General features: G+C 36.5%; 3 protein-coding genes and 1 long non-coding RNA gene across 6 annotated transcripts; 1 reads left to right on the top strand and 3 right to left on the bottom strand.

Annotated features, from left to right (window-relative positions):
* Positions 1 to 5,350: 5,350 nt before the first annotated feature.
* Positions 5,351 to 8,874, top strand: LOC103936371. Its single transcript, XM_009346206.3, has 3 exons — positions 5,351 to 5,931; positions 6,073 to 8,504; positions 8,624 to 8,874. Exons 1-3 carry the CDS (start codon positions 5,841 to 5,843, stop codon positions 8,702 to 8,704), a joined length of 2,604 nt encoding a protein of 867 aa, XP_009344481.3. The 5' UTR covers positions 5,351 to 5,840; the 3' UTR covers positions 8,705 to 8,874.
* A 77-nt stretch (positions 8,875 to 8,951) lies between these two features.
* LOC108866334 lies at positions 8,952 to 11,057 on the bottom strand. Its single transcript, XM_018644776.2, has 2 exons — positions 10,850 to 11,057; positions 8,952 to 10,608 (listed from the first exon to the last, which is right to left on the bottom strand). The coding sequence occupies exon 2, from the start codon at positions 10,569 to 10,571 to the stop codon at positions 9,330 to 9,332; it is 1,242 nt and encodes a 413-aa protein (XP_018500292.2). The 5' UTR covers positions 10,572 to 10,608; positions 10,850 to 11,057; the 3' UTR covers positions 8,952 to 9,329.
* Positions 11,058 to 12,886: 1,829 nt separating this feature from the next.
* Positions 12,887 to 14,869, bottom strand: LOC125478692. Its single transcript, XR_007259460.1, has 2 exons — positions 14,730 to 14,869; positions 12,887 to 14,439 (listed from the first exon to the last, which is right to left on the bottom strand). It is a non-coding gene; the product is annotated as an uncharacterized LOC125478692 (long non-coding RNA).
* A 3,320-nt stretch (positions 14,870 to 18,189) lies between these two features.
* LOC103936372 (protein OXIDATIVE STRESS 3 LIKE 2) lies at positions 18,190 to 19,991 on the bottom strand. 3 transcript variants are annotated; one of them, XM_048587117.1, is made up of 3 exons: positions 19,476 to 19,991; positions 18,987 to 19,280; positions 18,190 to 18,683 (listed from the first exon to the last, which is right to left on the bottom strand). In XM_048587117.1, the coding sequence occupies exons 2-3, from the start codon at positions 19,274 to 19,276 to the stop codon at positions 18,383 to 18,385; spliced, it is 591 nt and encodes a 196-aa protein (XP_048443074.1). In that variant the 5' UTR covers positions 19,277 to 19,280; positions 19,476 to 19,991; the 3' UTR covers positions 18,190 to 18,382. The 3 variants fall into 3 exon arrangements, 2 of the variants coding, with proteins under 2 accessions (XP_048443074.1, XP_009344482.3); XM_009346207.3 differs by having other exon boundaries at positions 18,987 to 19,266; positions 19,476 to 19,990; XR_007259462.1 differs by lacking the exon at positions 19,476 to 19,991 and having other exon boundaries at positions 18,190 to 18,697; positions 18,987 to 19,453.
* Between the last annotated feature and the right edge of the window lie 1,850 nt (positions 19,992 to 21,841).

Below are 21,841 nucleotides of genomic sequence, written 5' to 3' on the forward strand. Positions count from 1 at the left end.
AAGATGAGGTATGAAAGTGTCGTGACACCAATAGTTGAGGTAGTTTTTTGTACTCTACCCTATTTGTTTTGAACATTTTTTTGTAAAACATGTTTTACAGATTTGCAATCGACTCTGATTAAAAACTTTTGATTTAATAAATCATCTTAAAATTTGCTAATGCATAATACTATAGATAATATTTCTTTTTTAATAGTATTATAATTACTTTGTGCTGGATTCCATACTTCTGAATGGAAACGAACAATTTGTTCAGGAGATCCGGAAGAAATTGATTGTTTGAGAAATGGCTGTATTGATTAAATATTTCATTCATGATATTCTGAAACTCATTGGGTGCATTCTTAAGACCGAATGACATTACATTCCATTCATAATGACCAAAATGAGTGACAAATGTTGTTTTGTATTTATCACCTTCATGAATTTGGATTTGCCAAAATCCAAACTTCATGTCAAATTTTGAGAAGATTACAGCTTGACTAAGTCTCTTAATTAAATCTCTTTTGTTGGGAATTGGATACCGTATCCATTCTAAGACTTCATTAAGAGGTTTGTAATTAATGACTAATCTGGGAGTTCCCCTTTCTAATTTAGCATTTTTCTGGACATAAAAAGTAGGACAAGACCAGGGTGATTTGCTTTTCCTAATGATTCCTTTATTGAGAAGTTCTTGGATTTCTTTTTTGCAGAATTCCATAACTTCTTGACTCATTTGGATTGGTCTGACTTTTGTTGATATTTTCTTTTCATTAAATTCCTTATTGTAAGGAAGTTTGACAATATGTTGTTTTCTATGCCCAAAGGCATTGGAAATATCTGAACAAATTTCATTAACAAGTTTCTTTTGAAAATTGTCAATGCTTTGTAACAAAGATTTGTTTGTTAATTGTTCTTCAATTCTTTTGTAATTAATTTCTTCTTTTAAGAAATTAATTTGTTGTGATTTTTTGGTAACTAAATTGATGATTTTTTAGATGCTATCTTTTTGTAATTGTCTTAATTTTTTGAGATTTGTTTCCGTACAGAATTCAAATGTGATTTTTTGTCCTAATATTCTGGTGGTTATACGATTATGGTGTACCTTAAAAGGATATAGAAGAGCTATGAAGGGGAGACCTAGAATGACTGGGTCTGAAATATTTTTTATCAAAACAAATGGAGTTTTAAAGCAAACATTGTTTAGACAAACATGGTCTTTTGAGATTTCATATTTTAACTGCATTGGTGACTGATTTGCAGCACTAAGGATTTTTGTTGATTTATGAAAATACTTAGTGGGAACTAAACCTTCTTGAATACAAAGTCTACACCTGAGTCAATTAAGACAATTGTTTCTAACTGGAAATCTTCATTTATTATTTTTTTATTTTAGAATACCATTATTGGATCCTAATTTTTTGTAGTAATCCTAAAACTAGGTTTTTTATTGAATTTTCTATGGATTTGGTTCTGACTCTTGATCGGAGGAAGAACTATTGTGTTCTTCATCATTATTGCCAATGAGTGCTTGTGTTTGGATACTACTGAGATGTGAGCGAATTTCTATGTTTTCTGATTTTAAGGACTTAATTTCTTCCTTAATTTTGTTGACTTCTCTTTGTAGATCTTTAACCGTAATTTCTTACTTAGTCTTGTTAAACTTTTCCAGGGTTGTGCTAAGACAGATTTTTGGGGCCACTTGGGGTTGACTAGTACTTGCTTCTTCATGGGAGACTAACTGCTTAAGTTTCTTTAAATAAAATGATTTTAATTCAGGGTCATCTACTTTGCCAATTAACTCGATAAGAAGAACTTCTTGTTCTTCTTGTTTATTGAGGACTGAAATCTTTTTACAACAAGTATAAGTGCATCTTATTTTAATGTCGGGGGATGAAAGACTACTTGAAGAATTATTGGAAGAAGACGAATTAGAACTTAAATCATCTTCAGATTGACTATGGTCCGTGTCTCTTAATTCTAAGACTTGGATTAACTGGGTTTTCTCTTCCTCAGAGATTTTCAACTGGTTGATTGTTTTCTTGACTCTACATTTATTTGCATAATGACTGAATTTACCACACTTGTAGCAATTCCCTTTTTGTTCTTGGTTTTTGAAGTGGAATTTTCCTGAGGGTTTTCTCTTCTATTTGCTGGACCTGGGTTTCTCATAAAATTTATTTGTTTCAAAATTCTTATTTTTGAATTTGTTATATTTGGGATGTCTTCTACTGGAATACCTATTTGGGTATTTATTTGGATACCTATTGTAGGCTTCTGATTTTTTCTTTTTGTTGGATGGAGCAATAAGAGGTAATCTGTATTGTTCACAAAATGTTCCTAATTCGTACTTGGCTATTGACTTGTCTTTGTTGACTTGTTTTGTAATTTTCATATCAATACACATTTTCAATCATTATTTCTGGATAATATTAATAATATTTCCATAAGTAAGTGTATGATATGGTATGATACCTTCTTCATTGACTAAAACATTTCTAATTTTATGGGCAAATAAATTTGGTAATCCATTAATGAATTTTTCTTTCCAAAACGGTTGATTACTATCCTCTCTAAGCATGACTCTAGACATGAAGATATCTTTGTACCATCTAAAATCGCTTAGGGTTGGACATCTTAAATTACTAAGTTGATCATGAATTCTGAAGGTGACATTACTGGGTGTCCCTATGAAATGCTCTATAATGGTGAAAAGTAATGTGTTGACTGCATTTGGGACTCCGCGTCCTATATGCCCATCAAAGATGGGTGTTCCATCTTCGTCTCTTTTGACTGCATTTTTAATTTCATTTCTTGATTGTTCAGTGAGATGTTTTTCCCACCAGGAATGAAGCATTCTTGTAAATCCAGTGACCAAAAGGTCGACAACTTGAGTTTGACTGAGGTTATGATTGGTAATATAATTATTAGCAACCATGGAGATGTGTTGTAATTTATTCAAAAGTTCTTATTCTGACAATCCATCTATGTTCCATTCATAGAGTTTATCAACTGAGACTGAGAATTGGTTTTGGATGTTTCTTTCCTCAAATTGAATGTCCGAAGGTGTTGGCCTCGGATACCAATTTTTGGTAAGAGTTGGTGAAGTCTTTTGTTTGTGATTCGTTTTAGTTCAAGATTTTGAAAAGCTTCTTCTACTTTTCTAATGGAATTTGTTTCACTCTCTCCTTTTGAATCCCATATTGTAGAAATTGTTTCTGGTTGAGATTCATCTGGGTGTTGTAAAGCATTGATTGTTTTTTCTTGTTTTAACAATTCATTCTAAGTAGGATTGTTTACTCTCACAAACAGTAAGGCGTGTTCTAAACATAACCTCAGTCAAGTGAGTGATTATTATCATTAGTTCCGCCCCATCTGGTATCAGAGCCAAGTGAGTGGTAATTGAGTTATCATCTTTATAATCAACACATTTGTTCATCTTTCAGTTTGGAACCAACTGTTATAGATGAATAAAAATAATTGAACAAATGATTGATCAGTGCTTACCTTGAACTTGAGGTATTCAACGAATTGACTGTGAATAAGAATTTTATGTCATTCAAAATCAGTTGTTATGAAAATATTCTTCATAATGAAAATAATGAATTAAAAATAATGATTCAAATATAATTTGAAAATAAGTTTTATTGCAAAACTTACATTGGAACTTACAATTGATGTACTGACGATTGAGTCAGCAAATAAGAAAATGACTAATGAAAAGGATGTTGGTGCACGCAGGCATCATTGACATTCTAAAAATGAAAAGTGTTTACAATTTTTGATTTCTTTGGGCACAATGTGAACTCAAAGAAACTTTTGATTGAGAAATTGTGGAAAATCCAAACTTTTTCTCTTTTCCTCCGTAGTCTACTTCTCAAAGACTTTGGAAAAGGCCTTGGAAGACTTGCTTTCACTATTGATGAATGATGGCTTTGAATGATGACTGGCTTTCACTATTGATGAACAGTGAAATTTGTTGGAATAATTGTTGCTTTGGCTGTGGAAGAATATTCACTACCATTACTGTGGAAGCACGGGACGGATGAGTGAATGAATGGTTCCAAGATATGTGAGAACCATTGGTACAAATAATTTTATCTTTAACTAAATTTATCGTGTTCCATAGACTGTAGACGTGGATTTTGAGTGTGTTGCACAATACTTTTCCAGAGTGCATGCCTTACGGGATTTTATACAAACAAAAGTTTCTTAAGAAAGAAGCGAATGTATGATTCTTCTTTCTCCTTGATGATTGCATATCTGGGTTCTTTGTTTTCGTTTCAAGTTTCTATTATATTCACACAAAAAACCATGGTGCTATTTTTCTTTGGGTGAATCGGTATGCAAGTTATGCCGAGTGAGGTGTTGCTTGTGGTTGTTTCTGTTCGCAGGTTATATGGTCTAATGGATTTTATTTGGGATATGAAGAAAACCATGGGCATGGGTATGGGCATCACCACCATCATCACCACCATGAAGGTGGTTGTTACTCAAGGCATGCAGCGAAACCGGATAAGACACTATTTTTAAAATTGAACGAAAAAATGGAGCAAACAAGAAACACCATTTATGAAACTGGATAAGGAAATAGACACTAATTATGAAATTGACCAAGAAAGAGACACTGTGTATGAAATTGTACCAACTATTATACACTATTTATGAAACTGGACCAAGAACTAAACACCATTTATGACATATGACCAAGAACTAGGCACTATATTTGAAAGTGGACCAAGAACTAGACACTATTTATGAAACTGGACCAAGAATGAGACACTATTTATGAAAATATATTAATTACTATACACTATTTATAAAACTAGACCCAATAACTAGGCACCATTTATAAAAGTGAACCAAGAACAATGCACTATTTATGAATCTGGACCAATAAATAGTGTAGTACTGTTCTGTTTCATAAATAATATAGTACCATTCAGTTTCATAAGTAGTGTTCAATTTCATAAATAGTATAGTACCGTTCAGTTTCATAAATAGTGTGGTACCGTTAAGTTTGATAAATAGTGTAGTAATGTTCAGTTCCATAAACAGTGTCTGTAATGGACGTGCAGATCCAGTGCGTCAGTTTTTTTTTTTTTTAATTTTTATATTAAAATTGTGTCATTTTCATTAAAATTTAAGTTCCTTTGTCCTCTTTATTAAAATTTAAGTTTTTTTTCATTAAATAAAGTTATAGCATAGTTTTTTGTTAAGATAAAATTAGCCCAAACTCTTTTCATGAAATCTCCCTTAATTTTGTTGTTAAAACATGTCACCTATAATGAATTTTTTGTCAATTAACGTCATGGATTGGCTAGAATCAAATTGGCTCCAAAATAACACTGCATAAGTCAATATGGCGCCAAAATTGGTGGTTCGTATAGTCCCAGTCCGATAATTCCCTTGATAATAGTTTGAAAAATTAAGTGATATTGGCGCATATGCTTGCAAGTTCAAGTGGTACTTGTGTACAATCGACAATGAAAAAAATACAGTTAATAATAAGTGTTAAAACGAAAAGAAAAAGAAATAAGTAAACGATCTAAAAAAGGAAAAAAGAAATAGGTAAGATTTTTTATCATCCACGTCAGATACGATATACAGTACTTTGGTACCGTTGCAAAGCAGGCATTCCACCGGTCAAAAATTCAAAATGTGGATTCTGTATTTATATATTATAATCTCTAACGGCCATATCGCCGCATCTCCAGCGCTCTACCTTTCATCCAACGGTCATATCGCATCTCCAACGCTCTACTTTGGTACATTGTGGATATCATCTTTCGAGCCCCAGAAATTATGCACATATTCTCAATCAATTCAAAGTTTTTACCCAGAAAAACAAAGTGCAAGAAATGGAGGTAAAATCTTCTGATAAGGAATGGAGGAGGATTCCTTCATCGACACCCCCAAAGCGTCCTCTAACCCCAAAGCCCTCTGCATCTGGTACTCTCTCTCTCCCTCTCTCTCTCCATATCTAATTCCTGTTTTCTCCGAATCCGAAACGAAGCATTTGAAGTCTTCTGATTGTTTAGATGTTTTAGTTTTTTTTCATTATCAAGACTTGTGTTTTTCATGAATATGCAGACGAAAACGATCAATATTATCAGCAAGTGGGCAACTCCAATCAGCAGAGCCCCAAGAAACCTCTGACAAAGAACTACATGTCACCAACCATATCTGCAGCTTCCAAATCTAATGCCACTGCTTCAAGAAAGAACATCTTAAGGGAAAGAAACGACGCCTCCCAACCCGATTTTTCAAATATCCATGTTGAAAAATCGCAGAGCCCCAAGAAACCAACGACAAAGAACAACATGTCACCAACCATATCCATATCTGCAGCTTCCAAAAGCAGGGCCCTTGCTTCAAGAAAGAACATCTTAGGGGAAAGAAAGGAGGCCTCCGAACCAGATTTTTCGAATACCCATGTTGAAAAATCCCATATAGCTATTGATAATGTTAATCATTCTTTGTCTCAAGCCTTGCCAAAATCCCCTCCAAGTTTTCAATCCCATGATGCTGATGAGGCTCTTTCCGATGATTTGGTTTCAAGGCCATATGACCCGGTAACCAATTACCTTTCTCCGAGGCCTCAGTTCCTCCGCTACAAGCCCAACAGGCGGCAAGAGTTGTTTCTTGGCCTAGAAAATGGCGTTGGGTTCAGCACCAGTACAAGTGGTTCTTTTGATTACCAGAAAGCCACTGGTGAGGAAGTTGGCGCTGTCACAAGTCCTAGTTCTTTGGCTTCACCTCGTCCAGATGGGTCTCTTAAGCAAGAAGATGAAGAAGTTGAGTTGAGTGATAGTGGTTCTTTTGATCACCAGAAAGCTACTGATGAGGAAGTTGGTGCTTTTACAAGTCCTGGTTCTTTGGCCTTGCCTCATCCGGATGGCTCTCTTAAGCAAGAAGATGAAGAAATTGAGTTGAATGATAGTCGTTCTTTTGATTACCAGAAAGCCACTGATGAGGAAGTTGGTGCTGTTACAAGTCCTGGTTCTTTGGCTTTGCCTCATCCGGATGGGACTCTTAAGCAAGAAGATGAGGGAATTGAGTTGAGTGATGAAGACATTGAAGCAGGTGATGCAGAAGTTGAGGGGAGTGATGAGGAGGAATATGAGGAGGTTGAGGAAGAGAAGATCGGGAAATTGAAGGGGGTATTAAAAAGTTTGCTTCTTTTGTTGGCTATAGTTCTCTTTGCCTCATATATGTCTCCAATGAACCATCAAACACACTTTGAAGGCATGGAAGATGCGTATTGCAGCATTCAGAACTCTACAATTGAAGCTGCTTTGTTGAAGAAACTTGAAAGTAGAGGTAATCTTTGGGATCAAAAAGAAGAAAGACATACGGGCTTTGTGGAAGTAATTAAAGGAGCTATTGAAATGGGGACCGAGGAGGTTATCGTTCAAGGAGAAGAGATGCAAATTGATGAAGATATTGAGGATGAAGCGAAGGTTGAAGATGAGAACTTGGGAGATGTTGAACTTGCTGATGAGATGAGAGAAGTGGTGAAGCCACAAGCTGAAGAAATTGAAGAAGAAAAGGAAGGAGGAATTCATGGCTTGGGTGAAGTAGTGGTGATGCCACAACCTGAAGATATTGAAGATATTTCTGGTGACATAGTTGAGAATTCTGAGTTTCAGGGTGTTGGACCATCCGTGTCTGATGATTTTGATCATCAGAATTTAGTGTCTGATGTTTCAAATGCTTTCGAAAAAGGAGAGGTTGCAGCGGAGCAAAATGATGGAATAGTTGAGAAAATAATGGAGGGAGCAGAAGAGTCTTCAACCAACATGGCAGCTGAACCTGTTATACCAGAGACCATGGATAACGATGATATAAGCTTTGATGAGGCTTCCGATTTAAAAGCAGAAGGGAACTGGAGGGAGGAGCTGATCAATTTCATGAAATCGAAAACATTTTACGCAGCTGCTATTGGGGTTTCCGTATTTTCTGTGACTGTTGCCTCTGTTGCCTCTTTGGTGTCGGTGTTTCGCTTTAAGCGAAGGAATGCTACTAAAAGGGATTCTCGTGTGATGGCAAGTCCTTCTGCTAAACCTCTGGTAATAGAGCAGAAGAAAATCAACGGGAACAGTTCTTCTCCGCCCTCAAAGCCATATTATGAGCCTGTGACAGCAGAGAGATACAACTTGGCATTACCTAGTAGGGGAGACGACAGCATTGAGCATGTTTACTCATCTTTCAGAAGGATGTCTCTGTCTTCCAAGCACTCAACCGGGGCAGCTTCCGGGGAGTATTTCCATAGCAAGGCACCGACAGTTGAATTGCTCAGCGAGCTTGTGGTCGGAGAGGTCAGCAGCTCTCTAAGGACCTGTGATATGAAAAATAAGATGACAGAAAGTGAAGAAAACAACTATTCTGTTTCTTCAAAAAAGTTGGGGAGCAGAGCTCAGTCAATTTCTTTTCAAGTGCAGCCGTCGGAGTCAGAGTTTTCGTCCATGGATTCCCATTCCTACGGAAGCTTTAGTACGCCTCAGATGGCCATGAAGAAAAAGGTGAGAACTTTTCGGTTGCAGAAAATTTTTGCTTAAATTAAAGATGTGTGTTTGAAACTAATTTATTCGCATCATGAAAATTAATTATTTCTTCTTGTTCTTTTTCTGTGTCGATTTAGGCGGGTGGTAAAGACGGAGAAGTTACAACTCCGCTGAGGCGATCAAGCAGACTTCGTAACCGAACGGTCACGTCTCCATGAATTTCCGGGCGGAAATCCATTTTCTGACCCAACACGCAGCAGCTAGGTTGTTTTGTAGTTCAGTATTCTTCCACTGAAGAGTGTCTGGAGCATTTGAGCTGTGTGATGCTAGTTGGTATAGAGAGAGAATCTGATATGTTCTTTTAGCATTTGGTTCTTCTTCATTTGCATTTCTATGTTTTTATTTGCATCAATATTTCAGCATATCTCCTCCTAAACGCCACAAAATTATAAAAATCATTTAAAAGACACCGACAACTATAAGTTTTATACAAAAACGCTTCAAGAGCGTATAGAACCCCACAAGTACTGCAAAGCCAAAAAAGGCTCCACAAATTCATAACAAACTAATAAAAAGCAAAGCCAAAGCAGAAGAACATGACCAATAGCAGCACTAAAACTAAATTTCTACAAGCACAAAGCAACAAGATTCACAGATTTAACTGATGTTCACATTCCTGCAAACAATAACCAGTGCGGATAATATGGAATAACTGAAATTCACAGTGAGCCGGTCACACATCACTTCTTGAAAGAAACAAGTTGCCTCGCGGAAAACTACTACGAGTGCACTGCTAGCTGAAAGTAAGAGTCTAGTACTTTAATAGTCCTCATAGTTCCTCCGCTATTCTCTAGCTGAGGCCGGCCGTGGTAGGCTAGGAATTGGTGTTGGCCACCATGGGAGGGCGAACAAGTAGAACCACAAAGGTCGATCGAGTGTAGTGTTTTCCACAATCTTTGACCACTTTCTTGTACGAATGTTGCACATGATGATATCTCCATCCACCTCTAGATAAAAAATGTCCTTGTCATTAGGGTCGAAATTTAACCTCTGAACGACTTGTGCATCATCCGGACACATTTCTTGATCTAAGGAATAAACCTCCTGTTTACTCAAACACAATTTGCTACCGCCCTCAGCCACAGAATCATCATCTTTTTCTTTCAAATCCCAAACATACAAAGTTCTGGTATCTCTGTGAAAGTCACTCATCCGCACAACCCCTCGAGATACGCTTGGGCACTCCACTACAAAATTCTCGTCTTCAGGGTAATCAAATACAGTGAAACTACATTCCTGGTCAGCAAACGGATCCAAACCAAGAACCAGAAAACAGCCATCACGGTGACCCGACCAGTAACAAACTCCATTGTACACAAAGGCCATATAATCGAGAGTGTCATATATAATTCCTTGTGGGGATGATACAACTAACTCTCTCCATTTGCCTGTCTCTGAAGAGAAAATCTCCACCTTGAAGTTGTAGAAATATCCATCAGGATCAAAGTTAAATTCATCATTAGGGTGAAGAATTCTCACAACCTTGTACCTATAGTTATCGTTAAGCTCCACAATGTCATTCTGATCGTCCTCCTTATAGTAAGGACTGTCGCAGATGAGTCCCACTGGCATGGTGCCTATGGTGTCGCGTCCCCAACGGGGGCGAGGAAGAGCAACCCATTGCGTGGTGTATGGATTGCATATGTAGTATTCAGTTTGATCAAACAAGCCATTAGAGCACAAAATCAAGTCATTGTAAGTGGCTACCACAACTGGCTCTTTACTCAAACCGTGCAAACTCTGGAGCCTTTTCAACATATGAGGTATCACTTCCGACGAGGGCTGAATTCTGTTAAGGAATTCCTCCCCATTGTGGTTTATCAAAGTGCATACCACCGGCATTTTGTTATCAATTTGCAGACGCAAAAAGCGGTTAACAAAATAACGGCTGGAGATGAGAGTGAACCAACGCTTGCACACGCACTTGCATTGAAAAATGAAATTAGCGCAAGGAAGTCGACAAAGAATTTCAACCAATACGGACTCAGGGAGATTATTAATACTAATGTTCATCAATGTCGACATATTTTCTCTTGCTGATAACGATCTACTGCTTCCCTCACTATACAACAACATATACATACAATCAGAGTTATACAATTAGGGTTTCAAATTTCAATACAATAAATTGAGCAATAAATTAACCATACGCAGAATCAGAAAATAAAACATGTAATTAAATCAAAATATGTAGGAAACTGCTGTAACTCGATGGATTTATGAACCGTAAATTTAGAAATTGGGATTTAAGGTGGAGAATTTCTACTGGGATTAAACAGAAAGCTGTAAATTTAGGGTTTTACCTGGTCAGTAAGATTGAACAGGATGATTTTGTTGAGCAAAATCGCAAGAAATATAAAGAAAGAGGATTATAAAGTCCCACGATCGCCAAATTGTTTTCGCTACGGATTCTGAGAGTGGAGTTCGGGAAGGGTAAAATGTTACCGACACTCAAAAGTAAATAAACCGTCAACAGGTAACTGCGTCTGCGTGTCTTGATTTGGGTTGTTGGGCCTTATGTGAATTGATTGGATAATTACTTGGGAATGTGGGCTCATAGTTTAATAGAAGGCTTTGTTTCCCTATGCATTCCAATCCAGATACTCTTGTCTACGTTGTTTAGATTAGATTACTTAAAACATCGTGGTTTCTAAAGTGCGGACTGTGCATGTGAACGGGATGTGAGCCGTTGGATCAAAGTTGAACGGTTGAAAACAAATCAAGCATAATGAGTTAGGATGAAACCGGATCATAAATAACACGTTCCTTAATTAAAATAGTACCCGGCATGAATTCAAAATTTGTTAGGATTTAAAATGTCACCCCCATCTTTAGTAAGTCTTGTCATCCCCCAAAAATACTCCCACTACTGTGTTTGCTCAAACATCGTTACCGTCGAAAACAACCTCAAAAACTTACTTCCCGTTCCAAACCCAGTTATAATTAGTATTATGAACCGTCTTGTTATACTTGGAAACTACAAACTTTGCGATCGCTTTCACACGCCAGTCGTCGACAATCCTAATCGACGTCCAAGGACCGACGGGAAAAGGAGCATTATTTAGGCTTGTTGGTGTCGTGTACGGAGAGGGAAGAGGAGAGCAATAAATGCGAGCGCAAGTTGAATATTTTTCAAAGTTTATAGACAGTTTTTGCAGAAGCTAACCACACCCAACCAAATTAGTAGATAAGTTCCAACCTAAAAAGAATATAAAAGAAATGGATCGGCAATTAACGCCTTAAGGGTCGTTTGGTAACCATCTTGTTTCTATCATTTTAGAAAGACGGGTGTATTGGAGAAGAATGAGAGAAGGGATGGAGGTGGAAGAAAATGTAAGTGGAGCCAAAATTAAAAACCGAAACCTAGTTGAAATGCTTTTTCTTTCAAAATTTGGTTTCATGGATTCTCCATTTCTCCATCCTTCCTCCTCCACTCTTTCCTTCCATTGACTACCTATGATATTCTATACCTTCGGCTAAAAAAAAAAATTAAAACAAAATACGACACGGGCGCTTAACTACGAAAGCCTCAATTGCACTCTGATTTCTAGAAGATCATGAAGACAAAAAAATGAATTGCAAGGGCCACAAGAGGGCCATAACCAGAGCAGCTAAACAAACCAAAAACCAAAGGAAACCATGAGCTGCTCTACAGCTCAATAAGCACCAGAAACCAGAAATCGGAAACAAAATCGAAGCCAAAACAGAACACAACCAATAGCAAGTCCAATCCAACCAAGCATAGTACAAAACACATCATGACCAATATAGCAAGTCCTATCCCACCAAACATAGTGCATATAGATCAGCGTTTTAAAAGACACGCCTCGACGTGCACCTAGGCGTCTTTGAGGTGGGGCAGGAGTGATAACACCTCTGCCCAGTGGGAGTGGATGAAAACTCGCCTACGCGTGGTCAAGGCGAGCCTAGGTGGCTGAGGCACGCTTAAAGGCGGTTGGCGAGCATTTCTAGATCCATCTGCGATCCGAAATCAAAGTCGAATGGCTCTGTTGTCTAGGTAAATCGAAGTTGAAGGCTATGTCATCTAGGTTTAGGGTTGTAGGGTGTGCGGCGTCCTCATGAGGAAGACGATCAGGAAGACGAAGAGGAAATTTTTTTTTTTAAAGACGGCCCAAAATGACGTGTTTTGGCCAAGTCTGTTTTTCTTTTATTTTTAAAGCCCACAAGAGTCCCCTGTTTCTCCTGTTTTTCTCAGCAAACACCTATTATTTAAGGTCCCATTAATCTTCGCCTTACACCTAAACGTTGCGATCCATGGAACGCCTTGCCTACGCCTCCGCCTTTTAATACATTGATATAGATGGGAAACTTCCGCTTTAGTAAATAACCGGCGCATATAATATAGAATAAATTGAAATTCACAGCAAACCCGGAAACGTAAGATGGAAGCCACAGTAGATCAAGTAAATGTAATAAAAAGAAACACGTCACTGCAGCAAACTAAGACTAGTCCACAGCTACTGCTAGCTGAAAATATATCAAAGCTAAATAGTCCAACTTTAATAAAGAAGAGTTTAGTACTTTTGATGCGTCCCATATGCTGGTGAGCTGCTAGCTCCTCCACCACGGCGGGGCATGGAGTGGTAATCTGGGAACTGGTGTTGGCCACCATGGGAGCACGAACGGGTAGAAGTAAAATGGGGCATTGAGTGCAATCTTTTCAACTATCTTTGACCACTTTCTTGTACGAATCTTGCACAAGATAATATCACCATCCACCAGTAGATAAAAAATATCCTCATTGTTTGGGTCGAAAGGTAGCCTCTGAACAACTTCAGCATCATCCGGACACATTTTTCGGTCTAGGGAATAAACCTCCTGTTTACTTAAACACAATTTGCTATCTCCCTCGACTATAGAATCAACATCTTGTTCTTTCAAATTCCAAACAAACAAGGTTCTAGTAACTCTGTCATAGTCACTCATCCGCACCAACCCTCCACTCACTGTTGGGCACTCAACTACAAATTTCTCATGTACAGGCACATCAAATACAGTGAAACTACATTCATAAATCAGTGAAGGGATACAACCCAAGAACCAGAAAACAGCCATCACGGTGACCTGACCAATATAACACTCCATTGTACGCAAAGCCCATATTGTCGAGCGTATCATAATAAATTCCTTGTGGGGAAGAGACAACTAACTCTCTCCATTTTCCAGTCTCCGAAGAGAAAATCTCCACGTTGAAATCGTTGGAATATCCATCGGGGTGAAAGTTAAATTCATCATTAGGAGGAAGAATTCTCACAACCCTGCACCTATACTGATCATTAAGCTGCATAAAATGCCCATTCCGATTGTCTTCCTTATAGTTTTTTTTTTTTTGAAACATCTTCCTTATGGTTAGGTGGCCTGTCGCAGATGATTCGCACTGGCATGATGTTGAAGCAGTGAGTAGGGGGTGGAGAAAGAGCAACCCATTCCATGGTGCACGGATTGCATATGTAGTAATCATTGTGATAATACCAGCCATCAGTGCACAAAATTAAATCATCGTAAGTAACTACCACAACTGGCCCTTTTTTCAGCACGTAGAAATTCTGGAGCCTTTTCAACATAGGAGTTAACCCTTCAGATGACGGAGACTGAACTCTGTTAGGAATTCCTCCCCATTGCAGTCTATCAAAGTGCGTACCACCAGCATTTTCTTTCCATTTCCAGTTCGGAGAAGCAAAAGGCGGTCCATTAAATTAGGGGTGGACATGAGAGTGAACCAACGCTTGCACACAAACTTGCATTGAGAAAGAAATTTACCACTAGGAAGTCAACAAAGTATTTCAACCAATGCGAAGTTAGGGAGATCGTTGATGCCAATTTTCATCAATGCCATTTCGCTTTGTGTATAATAATCGACTGCTTCCTCTCACTATATATCAATATACAATTAGGGTTTCAAATTCCAACACATACAATAAGCGTGTGTGTGTGTGTGCGTGTGTGTATTTATAGAAACTAAACTAAAACTGAATCAGAAAATAAAACATGAAACTAAATCAGAATATATAAGAAACTACATTGACTCGATGAATTTCCGAACCCTAAAAGCGGAAAATGGGGTTTTTTCAGAGAAGAATTAGGGTTTAAGGTTTGCTATTTAGGGTTCTGGAAAGTATACTAAAAATATGAATGGAAAAAGCTGGAAATTTAGTGTTTTACCTGGTGAAGAAGAGTGTACAGGATGATCTTGCTAAGCACCCAAACAGAAATCGCAGGAAAAATAAGGAAAATGGTGGAAATTGGAATCACTCCATGCCGAATTGTTTTCTCTGTGATTTAGGGACTGAAGTGTGGAGGCTCGTAACCCAACCAACTCAAGTAATAAATCGTCTAGAAGTGCCTGTCATGTTTTGGGCTTTTGGGCCATGTGTGGGCTAATAGTTAAAGAGGCCCAATATAGGAATGACACATGGATTTAGGCTAAAGCAGAATGATTCCCGCTCTACTCTACACCCAAATTTATATTCTTCTATTGTGTGTTTTTTTTATAGGAAAACTAATTAAAAAACTTTAAAACTTTGAGTTTTAATAAAAAAGACAAAAAAAGATGTTGTAAGTGTTCCATGAGTGACTTTTTAGAGTAAAAATGTCATTTTCATTAAAAGTGAATAGTATCTGGAGTGTTTCGTTAAAACTTTTTTATTTTTATTTTTAAGAAATGATATTATTTACACTATGGGGAATGGAGTGGGTTTAGCGTCACAATGGGCTAGCAATAATGTGCTTCAAATTTTGACATCTCACTTACAAGTGAAGAGGAATATCATTAGACCGTAGTATTAAGTGGTTCCTCTCCTGTATTTTAGATTTGGTTAATAATTTTCATATCGCTTGAATAAAAGAAAATGAGAGATTAAACTTTTTTTTAGTACATCGATATTTTTACACTAAGGGAAGAGGGAGTTCGGCTAAGCCACACAATAAGCAACCTAATTTGGTATCGAATTCGAAAAATGAGAGATTAAACTTAAGAAGGCAAATCTTGGCTTTTGCCTTTATTTATTTATTTGTTTATATTAGCATAATTAGAAGATTAAAATAATAATATTATTGACACTGCAAAATATTGATTTTGCGCTCTCTTTCATGAAGAAATTTAGGAGATAAATAAGACTGGGGAGAAGTTCATACTGATTTTTTGGGAGTTGCTCCCAATTAAAATTATCAAAGGATTATAATAAGAAGTAATTGTATTGTTCTCCTAGACCCTAGAATTCAAAAAAAAAATTGTGGTCTTTCCGACTCTTGGAATGGGTGAATAATCGTGACTTGCCACCACTTGTCTCCCTTTTTGGAAAAATAAAAAATTAAAAATAAAAAATTGTGGTCATCTGATTGTTTAATCTTAATTCAACTGTGAAAGATGATGTGGTCGTATTTTCATATATTATTATCATATATTTCCTTTGGGTTTTGTTTATATGAATGGGTTAAATGCACTAAAATCTATTTATTTTATAGGCATTCAATACCGAAGTTACATGAAAAAGAAGTGGAAAACGAGCTTTTCGGGTGTCTTAAAGTAATTCCAATGGAGCAAGAGCCTAAATAACTGTGTCAAGACATATGCATTACAATAAGAAGCGGAAACATAGCAGTTTTGGAGATCAAATGGACATAGGATGCTATTCAATGACTTTTAGGAGAAACATAATTATTAGTTTTTATTATTTTTGTTTATTTTTCATTTTGTTTGATAAGGACTTAAGGGTCCATTAGAGCAAGGATTAGTGGTCATTTTTTTGACCATTTCTTCTTGGTATTTCCAATGCTTGCCGTGGGTGTTAATATAAGGAGATTCATTCTCCTCTTGAGTGAGTCAGCCAACAACTAGAAAAAACGCACAAGTCTACATAGGGGCTGCGGCAAGGAAGGGCAAAGCGGAAGAGTTACATTGGAGTTTTTTCTTTGCTAGGGCTAAGATGTATTCTAATCATGAATACTTAATTGCCTTGTGGCATTGTTATTATCAAGCTTTTATTCCATATTGAGTATCTTTTGCTATTTGTAATGCGCATGATTTTCATTTAGATGCTTGATCACCATCTAGGTTTAAGTTAAGTTGATTTGATGCAAGTTAGAGTAGATGTCAGACTTAACTTGGGTTTAGCTTCTTGCAATTGGTGCCATAAACAGCTATTTGTAGATGCCATGCAATTAGGGTTTATGTAATTTTCCAATAATTTCCATAGAGTTTAATGAGTTCTCACTTGTTTAAATCCATCTAGATGCCATAGAGGGTTAACATGTAAGGATACTTTTGATGCAACCATGGCCGTTGAATAATTTGGGGAAAATCAATCATCAATATTGGAGAACTACTTGAGCATAACTATTAAGGGAATTCAATAGAAATGGTTACTGTCACATCCCGCCCCGGGCCCCCACCACATCCCGAGCTCGACCCCACCGTAGCACGATACTGCTTTGGGCCTTGACCGCGCCCTCACGGTTTTGTTTTTGGAAACTCACATGAGAACTTCCCAGTGGGTCACCCATCATGGGAGTACTCTCGTGCGCCACTCACTTAACTTCGGAGTTCCAATGGAACCCGAAGCCGGTGAGCTCCCAAAAGACCTCGTGCTAGGTTGGGATGGGAATATACATATAAGGATCACTCCCCTGGGCGATGTGGGATCTTAGAGTTACAGTGAATTTGGATGCCCTATGTCTCATTTTTCTTATGTTTTTAATTTCATTATTTCATGCATTTTATTTTCAAGTCGTACTTCATTTTTAGTTTAATTCAACTTTTCTCTCTTTTCCGTTAAAGCTTCTCAATTACAATTTGTTTCAATTTAATTAGTAAGACTTTAGAATAAATTTGATCTTTGTGGGACGATATTTGTGCTTTCAAGCTATACTATCATCCGATTCGTATACTTGCTAGCACTAAAATTTGAGACTCAATGAGGCTAATTTTGTTATCTAATTTCGTAACAATGGAGAAAGTAGAACAACGAAATTTAAATAAACACTTATTCTCATCCAACGTTGGATTAATATTGAACGGTAGTTAGCCGTTTAGACCAACTCCATTTAGAGTTTGCAATCTCCAAATACAAATTGTAAGATGTGAGATATGTACGTTCTCTCGTTGGGAAGTATATATTATCCTTCTTCAAAGGGGTCATGGTAATCAAATATTGATGAGTATATTTGATGTCTTTAAAGGATCCACTTACCAATAAGTTGGTTATTATACAACTATGTACTAGTTTTATGAGAGAAATTATATGTACTAAGTTACACAACGGTCAGTCATAATAATTAGGTGTTGAACTTGATATAAATTTAAACTAAACTTGAGACTCTCACTTATAAATGAAGAAATATATAATTAAACTGTAGTACCACTGACAATTAATAATATCCTGTTAAATTATCAACTAATGGAACACACCAAAAAAAGTTTTTGGGGCAAATATATAGGGGATGTCCTAGATAGGAGGGCAAGCAAACTCAATCCGCACCGCTCCATTGTCATGTCTATTTATACAAGTCGAGTTTTCTAAGATTTAACCCAACCTTCTTTCCTCTTTTTCAAATCAGGCATGGAATCTATGCCTATATTTCTAAATTCTAGATGTTAATTAAAAGTTGCAGAAATATACGCATCTGAAGAACAAATATAATATCCGTTTTGTCTGTGTAAAAGCCAGTAGCTAGATCAACTTCAGGAGGTTCAAAATATTAACTAGTATATACTTCCACCCAAGGTAAAAAAAAAAAAAAAAAAAGAAATATTAACAAGTATACATTACATTGTGTAGTTTACAACTTTACATGCAGACCGGCGCACGTACGATACGTTAAAACTTCTTTCTTATTGGAATTGGGGGGATTGTAGCATTATTATTACCAAAAGAGTTGCTTCTTGATCTGCTCGGAAAAGATGAGGTAGTCGATGCCTTGTTACTCTTAGAAATGGCGGCCTTCGGAAGTGTGTACGGTCGATAAGAACCCAAGCCACCGCCATAGCTCTTGCTTGCTTTTAGTGCCTTTCTTTGATTATATGGTAACTCTTTCTTTACAAGATCTTCAACGCTCTTGACCTTTGAGAAAGATGTAAAGGATTGGCACTTGCCTTCAAAGTACTTTGAAAGTCCTTTCCTGCACATATCATGCTAATTAAAATTTCTATCAATACGATATTCTAAACTATTTTTATTTATGAGACACAGGATTTGAGTTTGGGCGTAACAAAACCAGCACACTTCCATGATCGACTAGTCTAAGCTATATATTATTTATGCTTCTTAGTTAGATATTTATTCTTTCATGTATTGTGTGGAAAATGGAAAAACTATCCAACATCCAAAACCTAATTCCACATATCGTGGTTATAAATTAATGGAAAAGAAATTAGAAATATATTATATTGATGAAATGGGTTTTCTTTTTCTTTATTCTTACTTGATGGGTAGGTGAGACATGAGATCTGACAAGTCGAACAACGATCCATGCGAATGCAAGGAAGAAGAACACGATGATGATGTTGATGATGATGCTGCATAATCTACTAAGTCCGATGAAGACGTCGATGATCTATTCGAAATCGACGTCGAGGATGTGGTGTCGTACATATCATCATGACCATCATCTTCATTCACGATCATCCAGCTATCTTCCCTTTTTCTGTAGTTGTCATATTTTGTGATCGAGCATGGACCTTGAAGCATTTGTTCTTCACCACCTGCAACCATAGATCTTGAGGAAGAAAAGAGAAGGAGAAGAAGAAGAACAACAAAAGAAAGTTGTGGATAATATTTTCAAGGAAGTTTCATGTAAATGTAATTATTAAGTTTGAGCTGATTGGCACGCATATATATGCATACAAAAGAATATATAACACATTTTCATAAAGAGTGGATTAGATTGCTTGCTTCCTATAAAAGTGCATACCTATGACAGGTGATTACATGGAAATTCTATGAGTTTTAGGTAAGGAGGCAACACATACACTGGCTTTAAATTCTAAAAACTAGAAAGGATAATACTTCAAACCCTTGCAATTAACATATCTTCACCATATATATTTTATAATCAAAATTCTTATTCTACATTTGAAAATTATTTCTACAAAAAAAATTTCAGATCAAATATTGTTTATGCATCCAGATATGTGGAACAAATAGGCAGTGTGAGTACCAAATAATATATTCATGAACCCTAGTCTATATATTTATTTGAAACATTCAAATAACTAAACGATCTCTAATTTAAATTTTGCAGAAAATAATTAAATGAAGATTAAAAAATTGAACTATTTTGATTATACAAAAATTTATACGATGAAAATACGTTATTCGCAATGTATGAGACATGAATGCAAATATTGTTCAAAAATAAATGGAAGATGCAATTGATAATTTTTCTTATTTTTAATTATGGGTACAAATATTGACCACTAGCTAATCTAGACACCATCCAAGAATCCATGCACTCCACCTGTCTCCCAAATTTTTTTTTTTAATAAAATTAAAAAACTTGCTTATTGAAGTTATGCATTGCCTTGGTTGTTTCCTTTTCATACGTTGCCTTATCCAAAGATTCTTATCTTCTCACACATGGTTTGAAATTTTTGACTTATGTTATATGGTACGAACAAAAGAGGATAAGCTCTACATCCTTTAAGCTACCCACCCACCCACGTACGTTACTGAGTCACCATGCATTGGACCAGAGTGTCTAATTTTCTCATTGGTTCTAACTTCTAAGGGTGGGTCAAAAATGAAGGTTGTTCTAGATGTACCAACATTACGACACGTATATAGTTTGGATAGGGATGGACTTGCTCCAACATATGACCTTAACCTACTTCCTTATCAAGAATCATAATGGAGTTTTTACCAAAAAAAAAAAAAATCATAATGGAGTCAAAAACCTAATGATGTTGAATATGCTAGTGGGTTAATGAATGTCCACGGTAATATTGAAAACTTTGGTAGATTTTTTCAATACCCACATAGATTGGATTTGCAACATTGGCAGATGAATGAAAACATTGGCAGTGTTGATATGTGGACTTGGAAATGAAGGAGATCATTTTTCAAAAGGTGTGTTGTAAATTTTCAACATGTAATAGTACGGAGTTGCTCTATAAATAGAGCACAACAGATATAGAAGAGAGAAAGAAATGAAAGATAAATAACATCAGTATCTATTCCTCCTACTTTTATTACTCATTCCCTTGTGTTATAGTTATAGTGTGATATTTTACACCTACTTTGCTCCAGTCACTAGTAAATATTATCTCTCTAACTTTTACATATTTATAACAAATGAGATTTTGTTGTTGTTCATGATCATAGAGACACCCAAATATATAGTTAATAATTAGAGGGTTCTCATATAAATTCGTTGACAATTCTTTGTTAATTTGTTTTCTTTTACTAGTTTAAATTTAGGAGAAATTAATTAGGTTCTCATTCCTATTTCTTCTATTGCATTGATTAAAATCATATTTCTTTTTACTTTTTGATCAAGGTCCCTAGTTTTTAATGAATGTCATTATTTCAGTTATAAATTATTTACATACCAACATAATTAAATTTTATTTTTAATACATATTCATTTAGTGTTAGAAACATTATGACACACCCCGACCGTGATCGGAGCGTGCTGGCCGTCACACGAAGGTGACGTAGCCATGTGCACGTGCGGAAGCCAATAAAGTAGTAATATAAAAGTACGAATAAATTAAAAACTAGCATATAAAGTACTAAATAAGTGCTAGCGTAAGTGAAACACAATTCAGAGCAGGTCTACAGCAGTCCAAAAGAAATTGCGACAATAGTTCACCCGAAGGTGACCCTACAATGATAGGTGTCTGTCAGAAGTGCCGAACAAGCCCTCTGGGAAACCATCGGAACTGCTACTCAACTAGAACCTGGAGGGGCGCAAAACAAAAGTGTGAGTGGGCAAAAACAAAGCTTTCGAAAACCATTTATAAAATACTTTCTAACCCCTCACCGTAAAACCTGTATACTTCCCAGAAAATATAAACACATAATACATATGCCAAACATGCTCAAATAATATGCCATGCCGAAATCTCATAATGATATGCAAGTGCCCAGGTATAAATCAAATCAATATCATGTAATCTGGCAGCCGGAGTCACCTAACGTGACCTGTACGGCTGCATCTAGAGCTCAAATCTCAATCTCAATATCTAAACCTGCCCACGAGTCGGAACCACCTAAAGTGGTCTGTACGACAGGCCTGGGTGTAAATAAGTGCTACGATCACGTGAAGACTGGGCGAAT

The sequence above is a fragment of a genome, unplaced genomic scaffold, assembly GCF_019419815.1.
Source record: "Pyrus x bretschneideri cultivar Hongxiangsu unplaced genomic scaffold, Pyrus_bretschneideri_v1 Contig26, whole genome shotgun sequence".
In the NCBI taxonomy this organism is placed as follows: domain Eukaryota; kingdom Viridiplantae; phylum Streptophyta; class Magnoliopsida; order Rosales; family Rosaceae; genus Pyrus; species Pyrus x bretschneideri.

What these genes read in the sequence shown, in the direction of transcription:
- LOC103936371 (XM_009346206.3), top strand. Translation starts at nt 5,841, where the DNA reads ATGGAGGTAAAATCTTCTGATAAGGAATGGAGGAGGATTCCTTCATCG. An exon ending in CCCAAAGCCCTCTGCATCTG is followed by an intron (nt 5,932 to 6,072) that starts GTACTCTCTCTC and finishes ATGAATATGCAG; the next exon opens with ACGAAAACGATCAATATTAT. An exon ending in AGATGGCCATGAAGAAAAAG is followed by an intron (nt 8,505 to 8,623) that starts GTGAGAACTTTT and finishes GTGTCGATTTAG; the next exon opens with GCGGGTGGTAAAGACGGAGA.
- LOC108866334 (XM_018644776.2), bottom strand. Translation starts at nt 10,571, where the DNA reads ATGTCGACATTGATGAACATTAGTATTAATAATCTCCCTGAGTCCGTA.
- LOC103936372 (XM_048587117.1), bottom strand. Translation starts at nt 19,276, where the DNA reads ATGGTTGCAGGTGGTGAAGAACAAATGCTTCAAGGTCCATGCTCGATC. An exon ending in ATGTCTCACCTACCCATCAA is followed by an intron (nt 18,684 to 18,986) that starts GTAAGAATAAAG and finishes TGATATGTGCAG; the next exon opens with GAAAGGACTTTCAAAGTACT.